The sequence below is a fragment of the Seriola lalandi genome, unplaced genomic scaffold (assembly GCF_002814215.2).
Source record: "Seriola lalandi dorsalis isolate HSWRI2012SDOR001 ecotype SW California unplaced genomic scaffold, Sedor1 jcf7180002054257, whole genome shotgun sequence".
Lineage (NCBI taxonomy): Eukaryota > Metazoa > Chordata > Actinopteri > Carangiformes > Carangidae > Seriola > Seriola lalandi.
In genome coordinates, this window is record NW_019524810.1 from 489,516 (window position 1) to 516,626 (window position 27,111).

The following is a 27,111-nucleotide window of genomic DNA, read 5'->3' on the forward strand; positions in this document are numbered from 1 at the left end:
GCTGAGGAGGAGGTGCTTTTGCCTTTCTTAGAGTCATAGTCACAATGATGATATTTTGAAGCCGGTGATGAATGTTTTCATAACTATACCCCCCAGGCATCTCATCCCAGTGACCTGTGCTCTCTGGAGATGTCCACAAGCAAACACTATCAGGACAGATTACATGGCTAATAACAGGCTGAAGATGAGCGATCACTGGAGGCTACATGGGGGCAGTGGCTGCCCTTATGCCTGTGATCTTGTCCCAGATCCAGCTCTTCTGGGAGGGTAGTGGGTGAAGCAATAAGGGTACCGCTGCTACCAGCTGCAGGCCTGCTCTTATTTTGATTAAAACAAATACTCACAGCAACTGCTCTGTTTTCTGCTGCTTTCCCTGTCTAGAGGGACCTCTGCCACTCAGGCAACTACTCAGGCTCAAAGACACAAGTGTTACCGGGAGAGGGGTCAGCCTTTAGCTACAGATGGGATTGAATTGTCATTGTCTATAATGTCACGTATAAAGCATCACTCAGGATTTGAATAATCACAGCTGACAAAGCCTTGCAGCCAGTAGATGGCCTTGATGTGTAATACAACTCTATACCAGTAGCACACCAACTTTAAGGCCTTAAGCCTTATTTAGACCATTACTGCTTTATTTGTTCTCATGAGCAACCCATAATTGTTAAAAAGGTTTATATTAGTATTTATTATTCACTCAGGCAGCCTGGTTAAATATGGGTTAAAAACAATTTTCCTATAAGCAGTTCAAATCAGTAACATGATGACAGTTATTTAGTAATTAAGCTTCAAAACACAACATAGTGTGTATTTATATAACTGTAGTGGATACTGAATTAGCACAGAATTACCGTTAGACAAAGTATGGTACATTATACAGTATATGAATAATAGCATGCTTTATACCTTGTGGAAAATCAGGTTATTACTGTGAAAAAAATAAGTATTTTGGTCAAGCCTTGCTTTGACTCATGATGTGTCATACTAACCCTGTAGCATTTTTGAAATAATTACTTTGAAATGCCACAGTTGATGAGGTGGAATGCATATGACATCTATAATTGTTACATTTTAGCAACCACACAGTGATTGAAAGTGCATTAAGTGAACTGTTTTTTGTTTTGTTTTTTTATCACTAGGGGACAGAAAATTTCACTCACGGAAATAAGTTAGTCAAGTTTTGGCAGATAGATGTGCCATTCAGCGGACACAGAGCAGCATGAGAATTCTCATTTTCCATCGAGCTGGTAGCACACACCTTACCTTGTGTGAGGCACAGGGCTTTGGAAATAGCTACAGCTATAGCACACTATGAATATTAGTGTGTTGACCATGATACGACTTTTATTAGCTGCTATTGTTCCTATTATAAGAATCTCAGGGTTTTTTTTTTGGATTTAGTTTTTGCCCATCCATACATTAATGTCTGTGAGACAAGAAATAAGAGCATGCCGTGCATTGGGGTCATTTGGCGAAACAGATGTACAATTGTGTATCATCAGGATAAAAATGGTAATTTACATGGTGATGGTTGATAATGTTTCCCAGTGGGAACATATATGGTGAAAATAAAATTGGGCCAAGAATGCTCCCTTGAGGAATACCATGTTGAATAGCATAAGTATCAGATATACTGTATGAGCACCTAGTCTGACAAAAGACTGTCCACCAGTTAAATAAGATTGAAACCAAACTAATACACAGTCAGAGAGACCCACACATTTCTGAAGTCTGTCAGTTAAAATTGTACTGATGCAGAGATCTAAGAGAAGAAGGAGAGACACATTTTTGCATTCGCAATGACTCTCATTAGATGAGTACACATGACTCAGCATCAGCTGTTGATGGGTGTTGGAGCTGGTGTCATTCCATCACAAGATGGTCTAGATTTTCTTTTGAATTTATTTATTTTTTTAATTCACCCTAAAATGTTGTGTGTTTTTCTTACACAGCATCGGCACCTATTTTTGTCCCCAATCCCATCCGGGTCATCGCCACGCTTGGAAAAGACGTATCGATTGAATGCAAACCCAGAGCGTCGCCCAAACCACGGATAACATGGAAGAGAGGAGACAGAAGGATACAGCCAAATAAAAGGTACAGCTGCAATTTACAAGCATCATGTTTCACTCTCAAATAGAAGTAGCTATTTACATACTGGATTATCTCATTTTGATCTGTCAGTTATAATGTGTTGCTATAAGAAATTTGAAGTACACTGAGTTGTTGATCTCTGTAAGATTGTCCATTTACATGCAGTTTGTAGGAGCCCCAAAGCTGGTAAGGATCCGGTGTTCAAGGACACTTCAGCAGTGCAGGTGTTCAAACCTTAACCCAATATAAAGTCTTCTTTTCAGCACATATTCATAACAGCACATACTTAGTTCATAGCAACATACTGAATATTGTGATACAGTGATTTATTTATTTTTTAAATTGAAAAAAAAAAGAGAAAATATCCAGATGGAAATGTCTATTTGGGCTAAAGTAGTGAGTTAAGTATATGACAAACATTGGTGCCATAAAGCTTTCCTGGTCACTGATTTGCAACATCGTCATCATTGGCCTAATAAAGCCAGAGATAAATCGTTTAGTAGAAACAGTATAGTAGATCTCCACTGTTTGACACATCTTTGTGTATATTATACTGTCATAACATCTATGCCTTTGTGCTGGTACAATGTGTGGTATTGAAAAGAAAGGGAGACGTGTAAAACATGCGTACAAAATGATATTGTATCAGGAAAGATCACTGAAGTAGTGATCTGCCTTTAGTCCTTTATTGTGCATCCAAAACAGCAGAGGCCATGGTTCAGAATTTTAGACATACACACAAAGGATCCATTTTTGCTGTTACCACTGGGATAGATTGTGTACATTTTTCTTTGAAGGCATGGGTGGATTTACTGGCTCTTAGTTATAAATAGTACCAGATTTTTTTCTTCTGCACAGTTTAGAGAAGAGAATATTGTGAGAGAAAGTTAATTGCCCTGTAAAATATGTATGAAGTCATGAAAAGTTTGTCTCCTCAATATCTCTATATTGTTTTTCATCATAGTTTCATGGCATAAATTCAAGTGTTAGCATTCTGGCTCAGGCCTTTGAGGAATTGTATACATGTCTCGTTGTAACACATCACAGTTTCATTACTGTAACTGAAATTAAGTGTCACTGCTAAAATAAAACACCTAAGGTACTGGCAAAGCTCCGGGGACGCATACTCAACCCCACCTCCTTCTCACGGATGCTGACAATTTAGACTGTACAATTGCATTTGGAATTCACATGCAGTTTGATACATCATCTTTTATGAGAAACATCTCTCTGTGGTACCTAGAGGGGGTTGAGCAGGGCGAGGGTCCATCAATCAAACTGAGCGACACCACAGAAATTATCAGTCACTGCTGAGCATCCCGAGTTTTGAGTGAGAGAATGGGTCCTCTGTTTATCAGCCAAGATTCAGCAGTCTGTTCAACAGCCTTGCAGCAAGGGCATCCAGTTGATAATCAGATCCGCAGTGTGTCGCTCCTTCAAACAGGCAGCGACAAATCTTAATACCTTTAACAGGTGGAAAGAATGAGAGTGTTCAGGAATTAGTGTAACATGGTAATTTCAGAGACTGGTGCAAATCTGCAAAATATTTAATTTCCCATTGAAAGGAAAATGGTCCTCAGAGGTAATTTTCTATTTTCTCTAAAAGAGCTGGCTCCAGTGGAACTGATGGATGGGGATAAGTTAGTGAGTGTATTGTCCTAAAATGGTGATTAATGACCCTGACTTGTCTGGATCTGATAAAACCTTTGAGGTATTTGTCAAACCCTTACAAATCTATTTTTCAGTGGGGACGTACACGACGGTGAAATTCATACCTGTTCGAACGCCCTGATCTTGTTTTTATCTGACTTTATCTGACCGAAGTCGTGTCTTAGGAGAGCAGACAATTGTTCAGAAAAAATATTGTCAAAGCAGCTAGTTAATCTCTCCCGTCAGCTTAATTCATCATTCACTATTAAGTGTTGGCATTATATATGGATGTGGTTCATTTTCTTCATGATCTTAAATAATTTCTGCAATCAGTAATTGTAACTTTCCTCAAAGATTCGTCTCAAGGTCTTATACACAGTGCTTTTTATAATCGAAAACTCAAATCCAATTAGAGTTTGATACTCTAATAGGATGTTTGTTGCAACTTAACAGTACTATAGTGAATTAACGAACTGGATAAGACAGTGTTTTTAGGCGGGGCGGGGTGGTCACCGCTCAACTGGAGATCAACCTTGTGAAAGGATGATTTCTATCTGAAAAAGTCAAAATAAACAAGAGGAGTCATGTGTTTTCAGGTCTTGGCCAGGGTGACTCCTGCAAGGATTTTCTGCCATTACCTATAGTAAAGTAAAGAGTTTATGGATGGAGAGACGTTCTATTCTTGGAAGAACAGGGAAGGAATCGAAACAGCTTCACGTTTATCTGGCATTGACAGCTGTGCTGACTTAATGAAGGTTTGTAATTAACATGGATTTCCGCTAATGTTCAGGGCTTTTGTCTCTTAAATAGAAAGTATTAATCCCATTAGTATGAAAGTACGTGGCAGACTCAATTGAAACCCACAGACCCTTTGTTTAAGACAGTAAGTAGATGCATATTTGGCATTTTTAAATATAAAAATTGTGAAAGTTTTCAAATCCATTATTGATTAATGATTTTATATATAAATAATGAGCATTCGGGAGTAGTCAGTTTGAAACCTTGCTTCAGGTTAAAACATATATATTTTTAAATGCTATAGGTTTGCTGTGATCTTCTAATGTTTCCCCTAAATTTCCTAAGGTTGAATTGATTTGCATATTCTGTATACCCAACAGTCCCTATCTTGTCCTTTCTGCCTCAGTGTCCTTGTCGGATGTGAATTTCCTCCCTAATTTGAAAAATGTCTCCTGGCTGCAGATTGCTTCTGAATTGTCTATGTGTGGCAAGATTTTGTCACGCCTTCATGAGTTTCTCTTTGCCAATTTCAATCACCTCGCCCATGATGAAAGAGCTTAGTGTAAGTATAAATAAATATAAATGCCAACCAAAATGAATTCAATTAAAAGACAAGAATACCTCACACCCCTACCATCGTTTTGATTGTTTGATTTGGGATTAAATTGTTTTTGGAATAAGAAAAATATAACTTTGTAAATATGCACCCCCACCTCTGTAGGCCATGCTGAAATCAAATGTTATATAATTATATATATTTTGAATAACAGTGGTTTGCACTGGACACTGAGGGGAAAGCAGTCCTTTAACATAACTCACAATGCTATATTTTCACATGATTCCTGCTCTGCAGCCGTCTGCTCACACACCTGCTTCCAGTGTTGTTGGATACAGTTACATCCTTTACTATGTAATGCCAAGCACTTAATTCTCCAGCTGTTATTTACAAGTCAGAGCAAACTGTTAATACCATATTGTTGGTGTCCTTCAGCTGGATAAGGGGCTACTTATGAATGCAGACGTGGTCTTGTTTTTTCTCTCTATTACACTTGTGTTCCCCAGGACGACAGCTCGGCGATGTGCATAGTGTGGTTTGACAGATTTTTGCTTTAGATTCAGTGAATGTAGCAGTACTTAAGGTTTGTCAGGTGGATTCATGAGCGCTGTGAATGATGAATGCAACATTTATTTAGATTTATGTAAATATTGATGCAGAGGAAGAAAGAATCATAACATCTGTTTTATTTCATGTTGTGTACTGTTCTCCACAAATGTTCTGAGATTTTCCTTTAATCAATTCTAAATTATACTGTAATTACGCAAATGGCTGCCTGTTGTGTTCTTGTAAAGGCACAAGACAAGATATTGTGCATCATTGTACCCACATTGAAAGTCAGACGAATACTTTGTTTTGTTTTTTGTTTTCTTATATCAATGCTTTGATGTCACTTTTTCTCATTTACTGAAAATTTGTGTCTTTAATACCATGTGTTTTAATCCTGTTCGAGATACGGCTACTCAGTGGTATCTGCAAATCAGATTCGTTATCACATTTAAATTGTTGATTGCTCTTTATTGAAAAAGGTTTACCTCCATGTTTGCTTGTTGAAGGTTACACAACAAATACAAACACTGTTCTTGACTTCACATGCCTCATTCCTCTGAGCTTTTTTGTAACACAAACAACTTACTGTCAGATGCTTTTTGTCCTTCAATTCAGTGATAATAACTTGTTAGCTGTAAACATAATATTATTTAATATTTTCCACTGGAATCTCTTGTGGATGATTATTTCAAGAATATCTGAGCAGTTCGTTTTAAGTTTTTTTTTTATTCTCATCCCCAGTGAATATTGCTATTCTTGTAACCCGACACAACCACAAACACATAACCTCATGCCTGAACTTGTAGTGCAACTGTTCGTACGTGAATTTGTTTCTCATACCAGTATTGATTTTTGTGTCCTTTCTCACAGGATTATGTTGTTACGGAACAACACCCTGAGAATTGTTAACTCCAGCCGAGCGGATGAGGGGAGCTATGTGTGTCGGGCAGAGAATCAGTTGGGCTCAGCAGAGATGACTGCCATACTGTGGGTAAAAGGTAAGTGATGCCCTGGGGGCCTTTATTTTCTGCCAAATTAGCACAAGTCGGCCACTAGTAAACAGTCCCCAATGTCATTTTTTCCTCCCACTTTTGCTCGGGTGCCAGGAAATTTATCGTGCTTGCTCAACCGTGAACCAAGCGCTCTCGCATTCAAGAATCATATTACAAGGACACACTTTAACATTGTAAAGACCTCTGTCTCACAGATGCACTGTGCACAGTCTAGATCAGAGCTAAGCAGGATATTTAACTGACAAAAGTGAGTGTTGTTTCCCAGGTTAGGGCTGGGTTTTTTCATGATTGCTCTGGCAGTGATGTCACACTCAAATGCAGCTGCTCTGGGTTAGCCTGAGGTGACAGTGCAGCAGCTTTGTGCTTCCAGAGGCCATGCGTGTGGAGCTTAGCCCAATCAGAGTGGAGGTGACGGTGGGGGAGAGCGTGGTGCTGAGCTGCAAGGCAACACATGACTCGTCGCTGGATGTGGCTTTTCAATGGTTTTTCAACCAGAGACCAATCAACTTTCAGCAGGATGGCGGCCACTTTGAATACATCCAAACAGTAAGAGTGAGAGTAAGAGCAAAAATAGGATAAAGATTATCTATCTATCTATCTGTCTGTCTGTTTGTCTGTCTGTCTGTCTGTCTGTCTGTCTGTCTGTCTTTGTTGCAACTCTGTCTCTGTATAATTGTTCATCTGTTTAATTGACTTTATGTTGCCTCTTTATGTTCATTATTTTTTTACTACTTATTGCACCAAACACTTGCTATAGGTGAAAATCAGAATCAGTTTCACTAAAGGCAGACTACCTCAGGTATCATCAAAGACCTCCATTGAATTACGTAATCATATACTGTATATCAAAGTAAAGTCTGTTGTTTTGATTTGCACCTGTGCAATTGTATCTTTTCGTGAAAATGAACACACAACTAGAGACTGAATAATGATGGAGACAAGAAATACTAGATATAAAACATGGTAAATATTTCTATCTCTTAATGCGTATTATGGCTTTTGTAGATATGTAACATGGTCTACCATCATCTTTCTTATCAAATTATGGCTTTGTAATAAATATGGTTACAAATCCATTCACAACAACTGCGCAGTAGTAAGGCCCCTTCTGAAAAAATAAGAGCCTAATTGGGTCCGTTGTTTCTGTTTGTTTGTCTCTCCGTTTGACTGAAGACATCTAGAAAAGGTCAAAGGATGCAGGGTCGAGGATCCTCAGGGAAAGATGTTGGATGAATTCTCCAAATGAAAATGAAAATATACACAAACAGGGAGGCATTTAACCTATGCCTCTCCTCAACATCGAGGTTGCATTGTTAACCTTGCCATTTCACTTTTGACTTTTTAACCTTTTTTTTGTAGGCTCCGTTATGAAATCTATATTTTACTTATGCCTAATTATAAGTCGTAATTTTTACCCTGGTTAACCATATTTGGTGTACAGTGGTATTGTGTTCAGCAAAATATACACTGTCCATTCTCCATTGTGCATATTTATAAGAGATATACCACAGTAGTCGGTTCAGATGAGTTATCCATGGTAAACAGAGAATCAACAACAGAGACCATCAGAAAAGAAAAGGTTACTGTAGAATAACACTCTTATACACACTAATCATCAAGTGTTTAAGTGAATTGAAACGGTCAGTTTACTCTTTTTCAGTGTATCTATTTTTAGATGCACCATTTTGTATCATAAGAAGTAAACTCAACTTAAAACAAAGTTTCAGATATTACTCTTCATGTCGCACACTGGAATAACCTTTTTGTTTTAATTTAGTGTCATATTATTACTAAGTAACATCTGAGACTTCCCCTCTCCATAATACAAAAAAAAATCATTAGTGTCTAAACCATAAAATGAAGTTAAAAACAAATTTGCAAGAGAGCAGGGAGTCCTGTTTATGTCACTATTCCTCTATCAACAGTGGATGTTAAAATCACATCTGTCCTGATGTGTCCTCTGCTGCTACCCATACTCTGGAGGGAAAGTATTTGCAGTGACAATCCTTTACAGGCACAACAGATTCCTGGCTGATGCATGGTTTGTAATTTTAATCAGGTTTCGTGCTAAACAGCTGCCTGTAGACCTTGAATTATTCCCAGTCTTGCCTGAGGCATTTCTCATTTCAACGGAGAGAAAATAAGGGTAGCTAAAGAATGTAGCAGGAAGCGAGCACCTGAATTAAACAGAAATCTCTCAAACCACATGAGCCTCTACAAGATGTAAAGGAATCACGTTTTTTTTCGTGTCAAACACATTTACTCTTTACTCTTCTTAATACCTAACTTTTTATGCTTTGCTTTACCAATTGCAGCAGTCTTCAACAGTGGATCTGATGATTAGGAGCATTTTGTTGAAGCATGCTGGGAAGTACGGATGTCGGGCCCAGACCAGTGCTGACACTGTATTTGCAGAGGCTGAACTTCTTGTGCGAGGTGAGCTTGTTACCTGTCAGTGCACCAGTACTATGTGATGTCTTGTACACTCTTTGCTGGACGTAGCGACTCGCTGACCCCCCTGAACTGAACCACCACCCTCGAATAGAATGCTGAATTATTATTGGAAAGTTTATTCCTGGACACTGAGAAAGAATTACTATTTTTGAGCGGGAACAGGAGGAATGATCAGTGTACATGTGGGTACCTAACTAATGTTTTATTATAGATTAAAAATTTGCATTCTTGTCCTTTAAAGCAGTTGGCAATACTATGAAATAATGTTAGCATTTTCAGTGAATCCAGGAAATTAGCCACAGATTTGCTTCCAGTGCAGCAGGTCTCAGAAGTTGGTTAATTAGACATTCGAAATTTGCTCCCGGTGGACACAATGGCACAATGACTATTTCCACGTTATTGCCTCCTTTTGATCATCTTGACTAATTTTTTATGGTCACCATGAATGTGGCTGTGCAGACGGTCTGTCTGCATGAACAAGTTTAATTGAGCTGTTAAACAGATTGGCTGAATGTCTAGTGATCAGATTCTGTGGCAGTTTCTGAATGTTGCTGATAATGTAACGTAACGATTATTGTCCAAGCAGCTTGTGGTCTGTTTTTGCCTTCCTTAGGATGACACAGTAATACATGTTTTAAGGCTGTGATGCAGCCATTTAGCATGTGAGCCTTTATCCATGTTTCCTAGCCCAAGGAGGGTTTCCTGTGAGATGGCAAGCACTTACATTTTAGGACCCGACATCCAGCGAAAGCTAAATTGAGTTTGGTTTGGGTGGGCAATAATTCACTATTATAGTATTATAATTGAGTTTCAGTGGAGTTGTGTGAAGGCGGGGCGTTGGGTGAGGTTGGTAGGTATAGTGTTATCACTTTACAGAAATTCTGTTGCCAAAAGAATTGTGAAGGACAAATTTAAGTTAGGTATTTTGGGTGGTTTTGCCATATCATTTTATACATCTATATCAGAAAAAAATATGTATTTCAGCCTTATCACCCATCTCCACTATAGTATTGATGTATTTAATTACTGTCATTCAACATCAAGCACTGCTACAGGGGAGGGTTTATGCGATGGTGTTGGTGCTCACTGTTCCTATAGTGACACAAAATGCATCTTAATGTCCGGAAATGCAAATGCACCTTTCAGCATAACCTTCTAATGGGCACTTTTTGGAGACACAGTAGATTGGTTTTCATTGAGTGTACCAGCTGCCAGCTTTTCATTTACAGCTGTTCCCCCCAGAGTCCTTAGACGTTTGCTGCACTTGCAGATTACATTTAGTTCTGAAGACTAAGGTAAACATATGTTCAGCTGTATTAAAACACAGGAAGGTCTACCACACAGTCATGCACAGCAGAACTGGCAAACTGCCTCCGAAGCCCCAAAAAAGAAAGCTTCAATATCCCTTAATCAGCATGAAATCCTTGGCAGCAGATCTGTGTCAGCCCGAATCCTGGTTCAGTTTAGTATGTCGTGTTTTTGTCTATTGTTTGTTTGTGCAAAGATTACAACAGGGAATTGATATTGTCACCACATGCACACAGCTGCACATCCTTTTTAATGCTTGCATGGTTGCATGCATCAGTGTATCTAATAGAGACTATGCATGATGAAGACATCACAATATGAACCAGTTTAGAATTCATTCAAACGGCAGCAGAGGTTGTTTTGTTTTTCCCTTCTGTCTTGACATATTTGATGCTGTCGTGGTTCAACCTTTCAAACCCGCAATTTAATTTGCGTCTCCTATCCTTTTTTTTAGGTCCTCCTGGACCCCCTGGAGTGGTGATAGTGGAGGAGATCACAGATACCACAGCCACCCTGTCCTGGACTCGTGGCCTAGACAACCACAGCCCTATCAGCACCTATAATTTACAGGCCCGCAGCCCATTTTCATTAGGCTGGCAAACTGTCAAAACAGGTAATCAATAAAGAGCAAATTGCAGCCCCTAGATCTGGGAGGTTAATGTGGGGCCATATAAAGGCCTTAATCCTGCCCAAAGTCATGTGCAGAGATAGTGAATCTGCCCAACTAGAACAAGGTTACTGTTTTCAAGTAACATAATTAAAAATTGTTATGGCAATTTACTTTTACATATTAACGCAATCAGACTTTTAAATCTCATCGATAAAGTAACGGGTCGAGTGTTGTACACTGGCTCTGGACAAAACTCTAACTGAGGCGTTATTCTCAGATGCCTGTTTAAGAAGTTGAAATTTCCAATTCTGTCGTTTAACGTTTGAACTTGGCTGTTGTTCAGAGGAGCTTAGCAAAAAGTAATTTGAGCTTATATCAAATGTCATTGGTTTGAATTTTATTCGGTGTCATATCAGCAGTTAGTGGGGAAATTAACCTTTTGGGCTTGAATTATAACACTTATCCATGTTCATTTAGTTTAAATGCACTTCTGCTGCTTAAAAACGAAATAGCTCCTTTTTTCTGTACCTTGACAGAAAAACCATTAATTACTATCACTTAGTATTAAAGGATGAATTCTTGCTAAGCATTGTGTGTAATTCATCTTAATATGCCATGTGGTAATAAAAGCAGAGTTGAAGGTGTGATAATGATTCATCCCCACAGATATATAAATCATACTTTGTATACATTCCTCTCGCATCAAGCCTGTTCAACCACATTTAATTTGATAAAGCACAATTAGGAGTCTGTGATGTATTGTCAGTGTTGAACTTGTTAAGATTAGCATAAAGGGGATTGGGCTTTTAACTCCCACTCCTTGCAAACATAGTTATCGGCTCATGTTTGAAGAGCAGCTTGCTTGACAGAGTGGTCTCATAGTGAGCTGCTCCGGATGATAAGAATGTAAGCTTCACTGCTTCACTGAATGTTGCCTTAGTTAGTATAGAGAGACCTCTGGTTCATTTATGACATGGATATGCTTTCAGTCAATGTTTGTTTGTTGTTGCAGGATCAATATTGACAAAGCTTGATTATGGCAGCCCTGAAGAAACCAGATTAGTTGTGTTACCTGCTTGTAATTCAGTTCAAAATACATTCATAGGTTTTTTTTTTTTCAGTCACAGGATGTGATTTATAATTACATAGCTCTCAAAGGCATCAAAACATCATGCACTAGGTTTCAAGAAAACTGTGTGTCATCACCACCCACTGTAAAAAATATGCCAAATCACAGTGAATCTGGATGGAAGGTGTAATACTGTGCAGTCCATAGGAATTAAGACAATGTTACATTTGTTTTGCTTTTTTCGGCTCTGTACTCCAGCACATTGGATTTGAAATGAAACAATGGCTGTGAGGTTAAAGTGTCAAATCTCAGCTCTTAGGAATTATCTCCCAATTATCTCCCAATTTCAGAGAACAGAAAGTTAACACAATCTTGACGTCATCATATAAAGTCATCATATTCAATCATATATAATCCTCTTTAGTTAATGACTGACCGTCGGCTATGACCCACAGACATCAGCATTTATGTTCCGCAGTGATGTTTTGCCAGGCCTGTACTGCAGCCATAACCACTTCCTGCTTTTTTCCAGCCTGGTCTTTAGCTGTGAAACACCTGCTCAGTTGTTTGAGGTCAGGTGACTGCCTTGGCCAGCAAGGAACTTTTGAATGTTCAGCCTAGAAAACTCCATGGTTGTGTTGTCTGTATGTTGTTTTCCTGCTGCATTGTTATTTAGGGGAGTTTGTTTTTAAAAAGTCTATGATTCTTCACTTTCAACACCCGGTGTGGATCTGAACACAATCAAACACCCCTCAAGATGAAAGCTGCCACTGAGTGTCTTACATACTGTTCACAAGAGGAAAAAAAGTGCAGTAGTTGTAATGTGCTGCTTGTCCTGAATAGATAAATACGCAAGCAACACTCTTGTGTGCAGACCCAGACCCAGTGACAGGGGACATGGAGTCAGCCATTGCTGTGGAGCTCAACCCCTGGGTGGAATATGAGTTCAGGGTGGTGGCCAGCAATGCAATCGGGACTGGAGATCCCAGTGCACCTTCAAGAGGAGTAAGGACTAAAGAAGCAGGTAAATCCTTTAAGCCGTCAGTGCTGGAAATAAACTAGATTCAAGTCACATTTTGACAGACACCCAAAGTCCAGCAACTTATTGAGTGCATATCCCAGCCGATGACTTGATTGCCCCCATGCGCCACTTCATGACCACCTTATATAGCCATTGTTAATATTCTCAATTTTAATTGGGCAAGAAGTTGAAAATAAGCAGCTTACATGAATTCCAACAAGTTTCGTGTTTTCAGCTAAAGCAGCCAGTCCTTAAACACCCTGAGGCAAAGACACAGCAGAATACACTATTTATGGCGAGCAGAAATTCACTGAGACAGTCTGGATCAAGCGTTCCACTTCACTTACTGCTCATTTCTCGTCCATAAAACGTAATAATTACAAAGGTCAGTGGTCATTTGGAAGTGGCTTATTTAATCTGTCCTATCGCTTCAGCATAATTAACAGACTAATTACTGTATCACCAGACAGTTGTGTTAATCCATCCTTAAAGTTACAATCCATGATCCAAATGCCAAGAAATTCAAAACACAGCGCGGGAACCTGCTATCATTTTTAGTTTGATTGACAGGTATTTTAATGCAGACACAAACATTACACAATAACACAGTTTTTAATGTTTTCTGGTGCTGTTAAAGGTTTGTTTCCTTCAGTAACATTTTAACACACATTGTTGCAACAGCGATGTTGTTTTCTGTTACGATCACACACACGAAATGCATTTTAGTCATTATTATGAACGCTGCAGTTATCAATCAAAATCAGTTCAATCTAAACTAAAGTTTATTTTTTTCTGTATTTTCATCTTTTCTTTGCTTTTCAAAAACATGTTGAAGTGAGTTTGTAGTGTTTGGTCAGTGATGCAGTGTTAACCTTTTTCTGTTTCACACAGTCCCATCAGTGGCACCCGCAAATGTTAGTGGAGGGAATGGCCGCAGGCATGAACTGGTCATCTCATGGGAGGTAGGTCCTCAGCCAAACACCCTCTGTAGCACAAGCATGATGACACATGTGCAAAATCACAAATGTCACAGTGGGTCTGGTGTTTCACTTGAGCAAATTCAAATTTTTGTTGAATAAACAGCAAATGGAAGCTTTTGTTTAGTCTACTGTCACTTAAAAATAATCTTTGCAGCTTCCTGTTGCATTTAGGAATCTCAACGACATGACATTCAGACTGTGGAATGTTTTTTAAAAACTTCTCCGAAATAATATAATGATATACTGTATATCCAGAAGCTGTATGAGAGAGGCCTTTAAGGACCTCCAAATTCAAGATGCTTACATTACAGAACATTCTCGTGCTTTCTAAAGAATCTGAGGCAGAAACTGCCAGAGGTCCTGTATTAGTTATACTGGATTTCATATTCAAATTATAAATATTATTCAGAGTTCACTAAAGTTTCCAGTATAATTTGAAGATTTTGAATGTGAAACTTTACCATCGGTAGTGTAATTAAAATGCAAAAATGGGTGTAATTTCTGTCAATACATTTTTTTCAGTCACTACATTAGTTTAACATTTTACACTGCTAAAGGTGCTTGGTTAGGATAAAAGCCTCTCCAATGTCATCACGAAAAGGGACTCCACATGCTCTGCATCAGAGAAATAATTTGTTAATTTGAAAGACTGCTCTGTTTTCTAGTGAAGTGTGTGGCTGTGTTGCATTATCAGAACCATGTCAAAGACAAACTTAGGACTTCTGTGCCCTAAAGCAAACTACTGACGAAGATACCAACTTTCAGAGGAGAAGCTCAGGAATCAGTTACTTTCAAATAACTAAAATAAAAGGAGAGATAATAATTGTAATCACCAGTGTAAGTCAACATATAACCCCAAACAACATAATAAACAATACAGTAAATATGAATGCTGATTTTTCATTATGTGAATTATGAGTTTGTTTTAATGCAATTCACATTATAAGCCAGTGTTTTTTCAACCTTTTACTGCTTGTGACCCTCTGAAACAAAGCAGCGGCTGCAGTGCTGAAAACACACGGCGTAAAAGCACAGAACGGTGATTATTTTTAGGATATTTTACATAATTAAATATGGGGTGAAACGTATAAGATGTAAATATTCATAGTTTGACTTGAGAAAGTATTACTCCCCAAAATGTAATAATAAATTTGTACGTTTATTTATCATCACCACCCCCTGCTAAGAACATTCGTGAGCCTGCAGGTTGAGAATCAGTGTTGTAATCCAAGAGCAAAAACAAGCCCACTGAAACAAGGTTCACTTTAAACATCTGTACTGAAACTACAGCTTTGGGTTTGTCCCCTTAGGAATTTAACTGTCACTAAGTAATAAATCCTGCATGTGAATGTGACTTAATAATCATGTAGAGGTTGCTGCTGCATGCGGAATTCATTAATTCACTTTTTGTTGCCTGGGAATTCTTGTCAGACGTTATTAAGGGGGATAAAGCATGGCTGATGGACGACGCCAGTCCTTGTGGTTCCTAAGCTTGAAGGAAACGGTTTAATGATTTTAAGATATACAGATGATTGCATTAGTCTACAGCCAGTTGCATTCACTTTAGTTGAGATATGATGAGTAGCTGAAGTTTGACTCTGTGTGTGCTGGGGACCTGCGTTTCCTATTCCCAGAACCATCAAAGTGGGATCTAATTAAAACATAGAGGAAAAGTTTCGACAACTCAAGTGAGAAAGTGATGAGAAGAGTCTGGAGATGTTCTTAAATGTGGTAAGACAGATGTATTGAGGGCTTTGCTTTGTTTAAAGATGCAGAGTTGAGCATAGGAGGTTGACACCAGCTGAGCTCGCACAACTTCTACATTGTTGATAAAATGTTTTACTTTTACTTTCTTAACCACCAGTCTGGCACAGGTCTATCTGTGGTAAAAATCTTTGGTGCACAAGAAGTGATTCAGTTTGGGTAAGAGTGGATGGTTTACTTTGATAAAATAGAAAAAGAGTTGAAGCTCCAAATCGAGGAGAAACATTATTGATTGCGTTGTTCATAATGTTTTTAAGTATTCTTTAAACGATACCAGCAAAATCGTAAATTGTTGCATTTAGCAGAGTGTGGTGTTTGAGATACAAGCTTCAGTCTAAATAAAGTTGTTACTTTATGCTGTGATCGAGGTTGGCTTCAGTCAGCATTCCCTTGCCAGGCTTAATGTGTTGCTGAATAGTTTGCTCCGAGTCTGAAAAGCATGTCCACACTACCTTGATGACACTTAGCCCTTTGATAGTGTAACGTCAATGCTGTTGATGTCCATTCGAGCCGACAGACAAGTCACCGCTACAGCTGTTGAGACAGGTAAAATAGATAAAAAGAAAAACCCAGGTGTGGATGCATTGAACTCACAGGAAAACCATGACCTAAGAGTCATGGTTTCCTGGTGGAATAGAAAAACAGGAGAAAGATCTGCATTATATCCAGTGGGATAACACAGAGGTGGGGTTATGGTCTCCGCAGCCATCTGTACTGTAGGAGAGGTCTGTGAGTTGTGAAAGGGCTCAGGTGAGCACCCATGATTAGGGCAAAGTGACCTTTTTCCATTTCAGAGGGGAGACATGCTAGACCCATCTGCTGCTTTATTCGACATGATTTTCTCTGACTTGCATTCACCCAGTTTTAACTCCTCGTTGGAGGATTTGAGCGGGTTGAGCTAGCTTCAACTGTTCCAAGAAGGAACAGACCAAATGAGAAAGGGCTTCAGTTCACTGGTGCAGAAAGGTTTACCACAAGTTATTGTGAAAAGGAAGCACCTGTATGAGATAAGAAAAATGAGACTTTATTGATTGCAGGCAGAATTAGGACATAGCAGCAGCAAATAATACAATATGAGCATTTTATAACAAATGGATCCTCTTCAAATTAATACAACAAAAATAATATGTTGACGACATTGTCCCTGGACTCAACTTTACTTAATACAGTTCTTGAAATAATGATAACTTACAGATTTATAGCTTTTCTGTGGAAGCAATTTATGCTAATTTCCGGTAAATGTGCTCAAATATGTAATTGGCTCTCCTCATTGTTAGATCTATAGAACACATGTGCAAGTATTGTTAGCTGTGGAGAGCTTCATTACCAGCAGGGCAAAAACTCCTGATTTATTATTAACAGCAGCAATGCCTCAAGATCATAGCTCATTGTATTTTAAACAGTTTCTCACTTTATTGTGTTGGAAATTTGTTTGAGGGCACAACTCGGTCACAATTGCAAAATTTGCTGACAAAGCTCAAAGAAGGCCAGCTGAACCGTATATTACACAGAGCTGCATCAGCCGGGCAAGTGATTAAGATGTACTGAATTTTAAATTTGGTCCCACCAGAGAGGCACAATGACGATTAACCTTGAATCTCAGAGTCGTTCCCAATAAATCCAGGGATGTTTATAAATATCAGTTTGCACTCTGGATCTTGACAATGGTTGTAGAAAATGTAATAAATCTCACACTAAGTAAAGAGGATATTAGCGTGAACTGTTTCCAAGTGGACAGCTTGGCTCTCAGCCAGTTTCAGGGTGCACCATGTACAGAATTACTATGAGCAAAGCTGAAAATTTGCAATTGAGATCAGTTGAAGGATATATTAACAGGGGAACAGTGAACAGATGTGGAAGCAACTGACAGTTATTCTTGTAGTTATTAAGCATGGGAGCCAACTGCCACTGGGAAGATAACCTTCACATGAGGAGAAGTGCACCTCAGTGGCACATTATGGGGGATAATGTCCATTCCAGATGGGATGGTGTTTGGTGGTAGACCATTTCCTATTTATAACTGTCATTAGCTTGCCTAGTATAACACAATGACGACCTCCTTATGAATAAATACAGGACCCCATGTTGGGAGAACAATCAAGGCATACTTAAAGTTATGCAGAACACTGATCGGTGCTTGGTTAGATAAAACCCGAAGAGTCCTTTCAAGCCATTCATGAATTTGAGTCATTATAAAATATCTTTCTTAGTGAAACTGTTTCTTACCCAGAATTCTTACAGACTCTCTTTATAAGACAAATAAAACTGTTTATATCTCCAGCTTGATTGTTACAAACCTCCATGGCTGGAACAATATCTTTCATCAAGTGGCCTCAGCAGAAAACTGAGTGTAAACCTTATTGAGTCTGATCAGTTGTTATTATTCAGACATTTTTTGCAATCGGGTCGGTTCACATCTGAAGTACAGAATGTACTTGAATAATTAAAGTGCTCCTTTAAAAAGGATTCTTCCTCTCTGCCCATTGTCGGGTACAAGAAGTAATCACCCATCAATAAGTCTGTCAGTTTTCAAGAGTATCACTGGACAATGCTGTGATGTTCTATTTAGATGCAGCGTCCTCCTTTTGCTACTTGGCATTTTAAGTCATTTTAGTTCTGCCCTATTTCTTCGCCTTTCTGTTAAATGCTTTTGGAAATAAATCAGGACTCCGTCTGTGATCAATGGAGATGGATATTAAAGGAGACGGAGCAGGAATGTTAGCCCTTTTTGGCAGTCGAGGCATGTGAGCGCATGGCAGTTCCACCTCTCCAATCATCTGTGGAGAGTTGTCAGAGCCTGGACGGCCATGGTGGGCAGGGTTATTAAGCAGGATGAATGACTAAACAGTCTCCGCAGCTTCATTCAGCCGTCTCATTAGAGTCGACGGTGAGAGACTGCTTTTTCTCGGGAGCCATTGGGAGGACCATTAGTGATGCCCCCACAGTCACCGTCACCGAGCCCAGCAGGCCCCACAATTTCATCCCTAAGACTTACCTCAGTTATATTATCGGCACTCTCACACTTATCTGAGACTATCTCAATTCCCAAACCTGCAAGTGTTTCTAGACTTAACTAGCTAATTTGTTCATGCTGTTTTTAAAAGACTTATATTCGTTAGCATGTCTTTAAAACCATTGCCAGCTCCGATGATGGCTTTGATGGAAGCTAATTCATTTTCACTAATCATCCCTGTAATTAGGCAGTCATGGTGATTGGTCGTTGTTGAATGAAATGTGAACTACACCTCCATCCACCACCGTTCCCTCTGTAGACTAGATGGCTAATTTGGGTGATGCCTTCAGGGGACAATATTCTTTTGAAGCCTATGCAAATCAGCACATTACCTCGTGAGCGGAAGACTTGTTGCCAAAAACAGGTGTACAGGTGTTTGTCATTTAATAAATTTAGCCAAAGATTTAATCCCTGCAGCTCGTATTTTAATTAAATTTTAGCTCACTTAATAAATTGGCATTTGATTTGATTAAGCACAGAGCAGCTGTGGAAGACAGCTCCCAGTTTTACCACTTCAGGAATACCATAGATAAGCACTGAAGCCAGCACACAAAACCCGTGTCCCCAAAATCCTCCTGTCAGACATGGAAAGATAAATAGCTACATAATGGGTACAACTGAGCCAGATCTGATTTGTTTCTATTACTGAAGACTGACTGCATCTTTATTAACACTGGCAGACAGTTACAGTAAATGGGGAGGAAATTGAAAGCTGCTTATACGGGACAACCATAGAGGAAAAAGTTATGCTTGATATTTTTTTTTTCATTCTAATGAAACCCTTGTTTGGACTGAGGAAGCTGTTCAAATGAGAAAATGTGCAAATGTGCAAATAATGCACCATCAGTTACAGAGCTTTAGTGCTAGTAAGCCTGGTTTGCACTTCCATCTCAGTGAAGGACACGCTCGGGTGACTGTATCTCTCTGTGATATTTTCAGCCGGTATCGGAGGAGTTCCAAAATGGTGAGGGCTTCGGGTATATTGTTGCATTTCGTGCCAACGGGACCCGAGGCTGGAAGGAGAAGATGGTGACTTCTGCTGATTCTACGACATACAAATACAGAGATGAGACCTTCCCTCCCCTTACCCCCTTTGAAGTGAAGGTGGGAGTGTACAACAATAAGGGAGATGGGCCGTTCAGCAGGGTTGTCATCATCCACTCTGCTGAAGGCGGTGAGTGAATACGTGTGGTTGCAGGGATTCAAAAAAGAACAGAGGGAATACTTTTTGTATGATTGTCAATGTTTTGACTCGTTTCACAGAACCAAGGGAAGCTCCGTCTGATGTGAAAGCTCACAGCATTTCTTCATCAGAAATTAGGGTCACTTGGAAACCGCCCAACCCTGGTCCCGGAAGACCAAGAGGATATGAGGTTTTTATAAGTTTGCCTGTGGATGTGTGTGTTTGTGTGCACACTTGCACATTTACATACAGTATGTGACATTTTGCATAAGCATGCATACCTCTGTGCATGAGTAGAAGTCTGAAAATAGCATTTTTTTCATTCATTTCTGTTTAAAGGTCAGCTACTGGAAAGACATGGAGCAGGAAGAGTCAGGAAAAAAACAAAGAACTGTGAAAAATGAAACGTCCATGGTCCTGACAGGACTAGAGGGCAACAGTCTGTATCTCATCACAGTAAAGGGCTTCAACAGCATCGGCCAGGGTCCTGCTAGTGCTGCTGTCACAGCCAAGACCAGAAAAGCTCGTGAGTACAGCACTGACACTAATTATGTAATACTATATATGGAACAGAGGCTACCTGTTAAGTTCGCTCTAAATCCCCTCATAAAAAGTGTAGTAATTGACCTAGTTCACAAGTTCTGTATTCTGTCCTCAGCCCCTGCTCAACCACCAGCCAACCTCATGTGGATTCAAGAGGGCAACAACGTGTCTTTAAGCTGGGACCCAGTGAAGGCAAAAGACAATGAATCTGATGTCATCGGGTACATGGTAATGATCTGTTGCTAAAGCCGTGTTTGTTCAGTTTCATAAAACAGGAAAATATTAATGCAACTAAAGGGATGTGAAGTTGTTAATAATTGTCAATTTGGTATGACGAATAGGCCATTGAGCTGCAGGACCTGGTCATTGCAGCTGGAAACGAAACATCACACAGGTGTTGATGAAATCAGTTAACATCAGAATCTGAGATTGAATCAGTATAAACTGACAAATGTATTATAAGGGTTCTGTGAAATGTGATGCTTTAGCTTGCACTCACAAAAAAAGAATCTATACCAAAATAATGTTTTGGTTTCATGCCAATCAAAGCCTTTTAAGTGTGTCTTCATATGTATATATATATATATATATATATATTCCATGAGTGCTGATATAGAGTATAACAGCACTGGGACTTTTAACTACATGTATCACTTCGATCTACAGGTGTTCTATAAACCGTTAATTAGCATTACATTAATGACCGTTATCTATCTTTAATTGTGACAAACTTTGCAAAGATGATTATATTTCCAGAAATAACATTTAAATTAAATGATGTATGGTCTTCAGAAGAAGATGAAGAGAAGAAGCCTGGATACTTCAGCGCACACCTGAGGAGTGCGTAGACAAAGTAGCAAGCTAGTGTGCACTGTGCAAATGAGGAAAATGTTTATGTATTATGTGCACCTATGACCGAATCACAGCCGCACTGACACTCAGTACAACATGACTCCCTCTCGTGTGATATTGCTTGAATATATACTGTACATGTCATAAGTATGAGCTGTATATACGTTGTAAACCCTAATGTGCATGTGTCCTGCAGGTGTTACTCAAACAGGAGGGCAGAGGCCACAACCAGGTGACAAGAACCATCAACCCTTCCACCATGCTCTCACTGCCAGAGGGAGGCACCTACATCATTGAGGTGCGTGCCCTCAGCGAAGGGGGAGAGGGAGCGGTCAGCACCCAAGTTCGAGTTGTCACCTCCTCCGGTAAGCTCCAACATAGTTAGTCGCCTCCTCTCCCAGCCTCACATTCTGTTTCATGACCTCTGAAATTCAATCCCCATGCGCATTCCGTTTTCTCTTTGTAGCGATCTTGTGTTCTGCCCTTAATTGAGTCACCACAGCTGTTGTGCCAGCCAAGTTTTCCTTGGCTAATACTGTTATAATTACCTCGCCCCCACAAACCTTCTTACTCTTGCACAGCCAATTAACTCTTAAGCAACACGACGAACAGAAAGTTTGCAGTCGTTGCACACAACATGACCAAGCAGCTTTTCATGGGCAATGAATCGCTGTTTTCCTGTTCTTCATCATTTTCCTTTTTTCTTCCTTTTACATAAGAAAAAACACAATTTATTCATAGCTCCAAACTTCCTGAGAGCAACTCATTCATATCAATGGAGTTATTTAGCTTTAAAAATGAATGCAGTTCTGGTGTTTTGTTTAGCATCTTTGTTTTCATCAGTGTTCACTGTTCCCTCCCTGTCTCCCTCCCTCTCTTCTCTTAGGTGTTCGAGCAAAAAGCAACCAGTGCTCAGTGCACTGTCTGCCACCCAGCCTAACATGGACAGCACTGCTCCTGGTTCTTCTGGTGCCTTCAGCTTCCTGGTGAGGCCACTGTGCCGTCTTCATTTCCGTGGAGGGAGCCACCGGTCTTCCACTCCCTCATTCCCTCTGACTGCCTGCTTGCTTTGGCCTTACCCATCTCACAGGGCCTGAGGCCTGCCGAAGGGGGTTGAGTCTGCCAGTTAACACACGGCTCTTCAGAGTTCATCCTTTTTAGTTCCCTGTTTCTTTTGAGCCCCTGGACGTTTGATTTGCACCGTTCTTTCCAACATCACGGTAGTGTTGTACTGTAGTGTACATTGTGTGGAAAGATTTGTTTAATCATTACTTTAACATCATGTGTTCCTCTCATTGACTGGCATCTAACCACTTCCAGACGGCTCCTACAGCTCTGGGGCTCTACAGAGCGTGAACAATTCCTCGAAAGCTGCTGTGGTAGTAATACAGGGATCAGCCGGCCTGTTTCTTTTCATTACTTATCTGCATCAATTTACCCCTTGGCTGCCTAACAAGCAATGCAGCAGAAGCTCAGTAGAGATAAGTGCATTGTTTTCTTATTCACACATTGAGGAGAAAAAAAGTTTTTTATGGAACCAAGAATCTTACTATTTCCAGACTTGCTTTTTGTACATTGTGTTACCTTTAAAGAAAAAAAAACACAGTGGTGTGTGTCAGCTATGTCAAACTCTCTGTTTCTTGGTAGCGATTAAGCAATGCTTGGTGATACAGTTTGTTGACTGTTGGATGTATGGAAGTAGGAAACAGGTACTTACCTGTAGTGCCCAAACACATCGATAGACAAAGACAACTCTGTACGGACTCTTGGTGTCAGTACAAAATAAATGTGATGTATATTTTTTAAATACTTGGTGTTTGTAATTTCTAACTCTTAGAAAAGAAATATTTATTATGATGCACTCAGGCTACAAACAATTATTTTCATTGTTGATCAGTCTGTTGATTATTTCATAATGAACCAATTAATCTTTTTGTCTATACGATGTCAGAAGAAGAAAAATGCCCATTCTGTTTCCTAAAGCCAAATATATTTAATTTACAATCAATTCAAAACAATTCTCACATAGGGTTTGATTGCCTGATAGATAGCCAATGATTAATGGATAATAAAAATGTTTGCTACATTTTTTGTTGATGAACTAATCAACTTAAGCGCTATAATGCATTCCAGATATTTCACTCTACACAAAACAAGTTCACTACAACACTTTCGTTCTATATTGTATCTGTAATTGTTGGAGTGTGGCTGGTCTATCAGACAGCTCTGCACTTGAAGTTTTGCACCTTGCCGTGTGTTATGTAAATTACAGGTTGATTGAATTCCACACACGTGGCATTACAGGCCACAAAACTTTCTGTGATAAAAGAACCGCTGCAGAGCCAAATAGGGCAGCATCAAGAGTATCTCTCCTTCCTCTCAGGCTCCATTCTTGCCTTGTCTGCAGTAAAAGCTTATCTCTCACTGGGCAGAAATCCAAATGAATTTGCCTCAAGTGTAATTAATGTTAGAATGGAGATCTGTAGTCCTAAAGCCTCCTTGCTTGAGCAGACCTTTTGCTTGCTCTGCCTCCAGCTCCCTGGACTCTCCATTACACAGTCAGAGTAACCTGGCTCACCCGCTCAGGTTCAGACAAGGCTACCAGCTCAACCACTAGAGATAGGACCACACAGGAGAACAGAGGACGAACACTGCTCCAAGCTGTGTGTATCCCACCGACTCAGACCTCTGTGTTTGGGTTTCATTCAGAGGGAGGAGGGTGTGAGGTTGGGCTCCTCTTTCTAACTTGTACATCATTTCCGTCTGTAGTGCAAAGCATTAAGCTGTTTAATGTGGATGGAGGGGTTTTGCGGCGCTTTTAGCCCGTTCAATAACGTCGGCTCAAACACATACCTCCACACAAGTGCTAATGTACCGACCTTTAATTATTCATGCAGCACCTGTCTGTGTTGGCGCATCTGATTTATGATAATGGATTATGTATCCTGCAAGGGGACCCATTTGGTTCAAAGAGCCAGAAGCTATAGTGTCAGCAGTTAAAACATGAACTCCGCCTAGGTTAATATCCGCGTCTGTGTGGGTCTGTGCACAACAGTGTGTGCTGGGATATACTGTACTTTTAGTTATCTACAGTGTGCTATATTACATTATTTCAGGGCTATTTATGTTGCTTGAAATCAACAAATAATCACTTGTTCAGGTTGAGATCACCCCAACTGCTTTATTAATTATATTTTTTATAAGAAAATATATTATTCATAGAAAATATATTTTTTGGGACGCCGTTAAATTTTTTCTGTTTTGTTATTTTACAGACTGAATATAAAAGTGGTTCTATGAAAAGTATTTACCATCAGTATGAGTATATGAGTATAAGCTCCAGGCTTAAGAGGTCACACTACACTGAAATGTAATAAACCTCTTCACTTGATAGGGTTAGTAACACACGTACTATATAACAGCAACCCTGAAGCTGAAGGATTCAACATCTCTGCTCCAAGGACACTTCAACAGGACTGACGCTTGCTGTTAGGAAGGCAGGAACTTCAAGTTAAAGGATATACTCAATCACTCAATGCTGCTGAGAATAGTATTTCTGGAGTTTCCATGTCGACATACATGAAGAGGTTGTGTAAGAGCATGGGTTGTGTAAAGTTTCTCTCCTCTTTCCTTTTCAATCAGACTGTACTGAAGCCTAAACCATATACACAATGAGGGTGACTCGTCTACACAAAAAAAATCTTTTAAAAATCCTTCAAATATGATATTCCAGCAAATATCAGTTGATACACTTCTATCTTCATCCGTTCCTAAACGTCCTTTGGCCTTGTAAAACTTAAAAGTCAAGTATTAAATTGTCTCACTCGCATTGTTGTTGGAGGATTCGCTCTGTGATTGAGAGATGAGCAGTGACTTCGCTTTTCACAGTTTAACACTCGCTGCTGAAATTGAAGAGCAGGGCCCTCCAACAACCCTGTGCTTCTACAGTGGGAGGTAAACTGAAATATCATACAGTAAGAGACTTTTTCCCGTGCGCTGTGCAATTTTCCATCTTGTAGTTGATGTCTGTTGATGTCGTTTCCATGGCTGATACTGTACATGACACTACAAGTGGTCGAATGTACAAATATGAGAAGTTTTTCAGGGGTTGTGGAGCTGAGGAGTCGAAGCAGGAGGATAAAAGATGGCGGTGAAAAGGCATTTCTCAAATGTTTCTTAGAGATTAAGGAAGGATGGGACAATAATACGGTGTGAGTGTGTGCGTGTGCATGCGTGTGTGTGGAGTTGGGGTGGGGGAATGGGGACTTCTTCAAGACCGTTAACAGATTCAATTGAATTATAAGTAATAATTGTGGTTTCACCCTATTTCAATTCTGCCTTCAATCTTTCTCAATAAGCTTTAATTAAGTGTGCTCAATTCATAATTTTCTTCCTATGTATGTCTGTTTAACAGTCTTATAGTATAATTAAAAGCTTATGTGTGATGTGAAACCCTGCGTGGTAAAGAAACATTCTCCAGATGAGATCATTTCTAAGCTGTCGAGTGAGATAGCCGAGTTATTTCCTATCTTTGCTGCTGTACGAGACATCCTGTGTTTTTTTGTTTTGTTTTGGTTTTTTTGTTTTTTTTTTGGTATATAAATGTAAAAATATAACTGTTGGGTCTTCTGATAAAACCAGCTAATTTGTGTTTGCTGGAGGAGGTTTCTGTGATGTTTGGATTTTTTCGTCCTGTTGGTTCCCCCCCCGGCAGTGGCAGAGGTGGCAGAGAATGAGAATTAGGGAAGTGTGCCATGTTCTGTTGAAGACTGTGAACAGAGGGATTAAAGGAGCAGCTTTGCAGAGAGAGTCAACATCCAGCATTGTATTGCACCAGTCCAGTAATTATTGAAGTTATAATTGAAGTCGTCTTTTGACCTCTAAAACCAGCTGCACTGGAGAAGTAACATCAGGAAGCCACAGTGCACAATGTGTTGTGCTGCTGAGCTTTGCAGGAAATAAGAAGAAATCCTGCCTTTTTTCTGTTGTTTGTGTACAGTAGCATTAACAACTTGTTCCTCGTGTTGTTTTTCTTCCCTTTTTGGTCCATGAGCTACTAGAAAATGATATGAGTTGGTTGGCCGGTCCCTCTGACACTTTGGTCAAGAGGTTGTTGAGATATATTTTCAATTACTGTTCAATGTGGCATAAAACCTGATATAGATATTCAGGCACCAGAAGGTTAAATTGTAATGTTTCTGGTGAACACACTGACTTTTTCTACAGCAGCACACCAAGGAAAAAATAGTTCTACTCAAGAAATATAAAAATCTAATGAGCTGTTTTGTGATTACATTTACATTACAAGCCTCCGAGAGGATGAACTTGTTTAATTCCAGACCTTTTCTGTAGCTCCACACTCCACTCCACACAAAAATTCCAACACACACACACACACACACACACGATATCGGGCTGGTAGACTATAAAAATGCTCTGGCTGAATTCATGCTCCCACAGAGATAAACGTTTGTGATTGTAATGACCCAGTGGCCTTTCCTCTAGCACCACTCTCACCATTTTAGCTGCACTAGCGAGGCTCAACTTTAAGTGCATTGTTTGTTACAACACTTTTATATTGTGTCCTCAGCAAGATAGTATGTTGTGGCATCAGTGTTTGTTCTGCATGTCTTCTGTTGCCTTTGCAATACTATCTGATATATTTGAAAGAAAGGACTGCCTCATTCGGTCCTGAGATGGTCCGACATGTGCAT

The 27,111-nt window shown here is 39.6% G+C and overlaps 1 protein-coding gene across 2 annotated transcripts in view; it reads left to right on the plus strand.

Moving 5' to 3' along the window:
- cntn5 (contactin 5) overlaps window positions 1-23,204 on the plus strand; it is a 100,133-nt gene extending 76,929 nt beyond the window's left edge. The window contains exons 12-24 of one of the 2 annotated variants that reach the window (XM_087173608.1): window positions 1,953-2,097; window positions 6,458-6,585; window positions 6,971-7,158; window positions 8,916-9,036; window positions 10,817-10,975; window positions 12,916-13,065; window positions 13,954-14,024; window positions 19,759-19,993; window positions 20,083-20,192; window positions 20,342-20,528; window positions 20,661-20,773; window positions 21,594-21,762; window positions 22,284-23,204. In XM_087173608.1, coding sequence (XP_087029734.1) covers window positions 1,953-2,097; window positions 6,458-6,585; window positions 6,971-7,158; window positions 8,916-9,036; window positions 10,817-10,975; window positions 12,916-13,065; window positions 13,954-14,024; window positions 19,759-19,993; window positions 20,083-20,192; window positions 20,342-20,528; window positions 20,661-20,773; window positions 21,594-21,762; window positions 22,284-22,387 — 1,880 coding nt within the window. In that variant the 3' untranslated portion in view covers window positions 22,388-23,204. The remainder of the gene's footprint in view (window positions 1-1,952; window positions 2,098-6,457; window positions 6,586-6,970; window positions 7,159-8,915; window positions 9,037-10,816; window positions 10,976-12,915; window positions 13,066-13,953; window positions 14,025-19,758; window positions 19,994-20,082; window positions 20,193-20,341; window positions 20,529-20,660; window positions 20,774-21,593; window positions 21,763-22,283) is intronic. The other variant, XM_023404918.2, reaches the window with a different exon arrangement.
- Window positions 23,205-27,111: the final 3,907 nt, after the last annotated feature.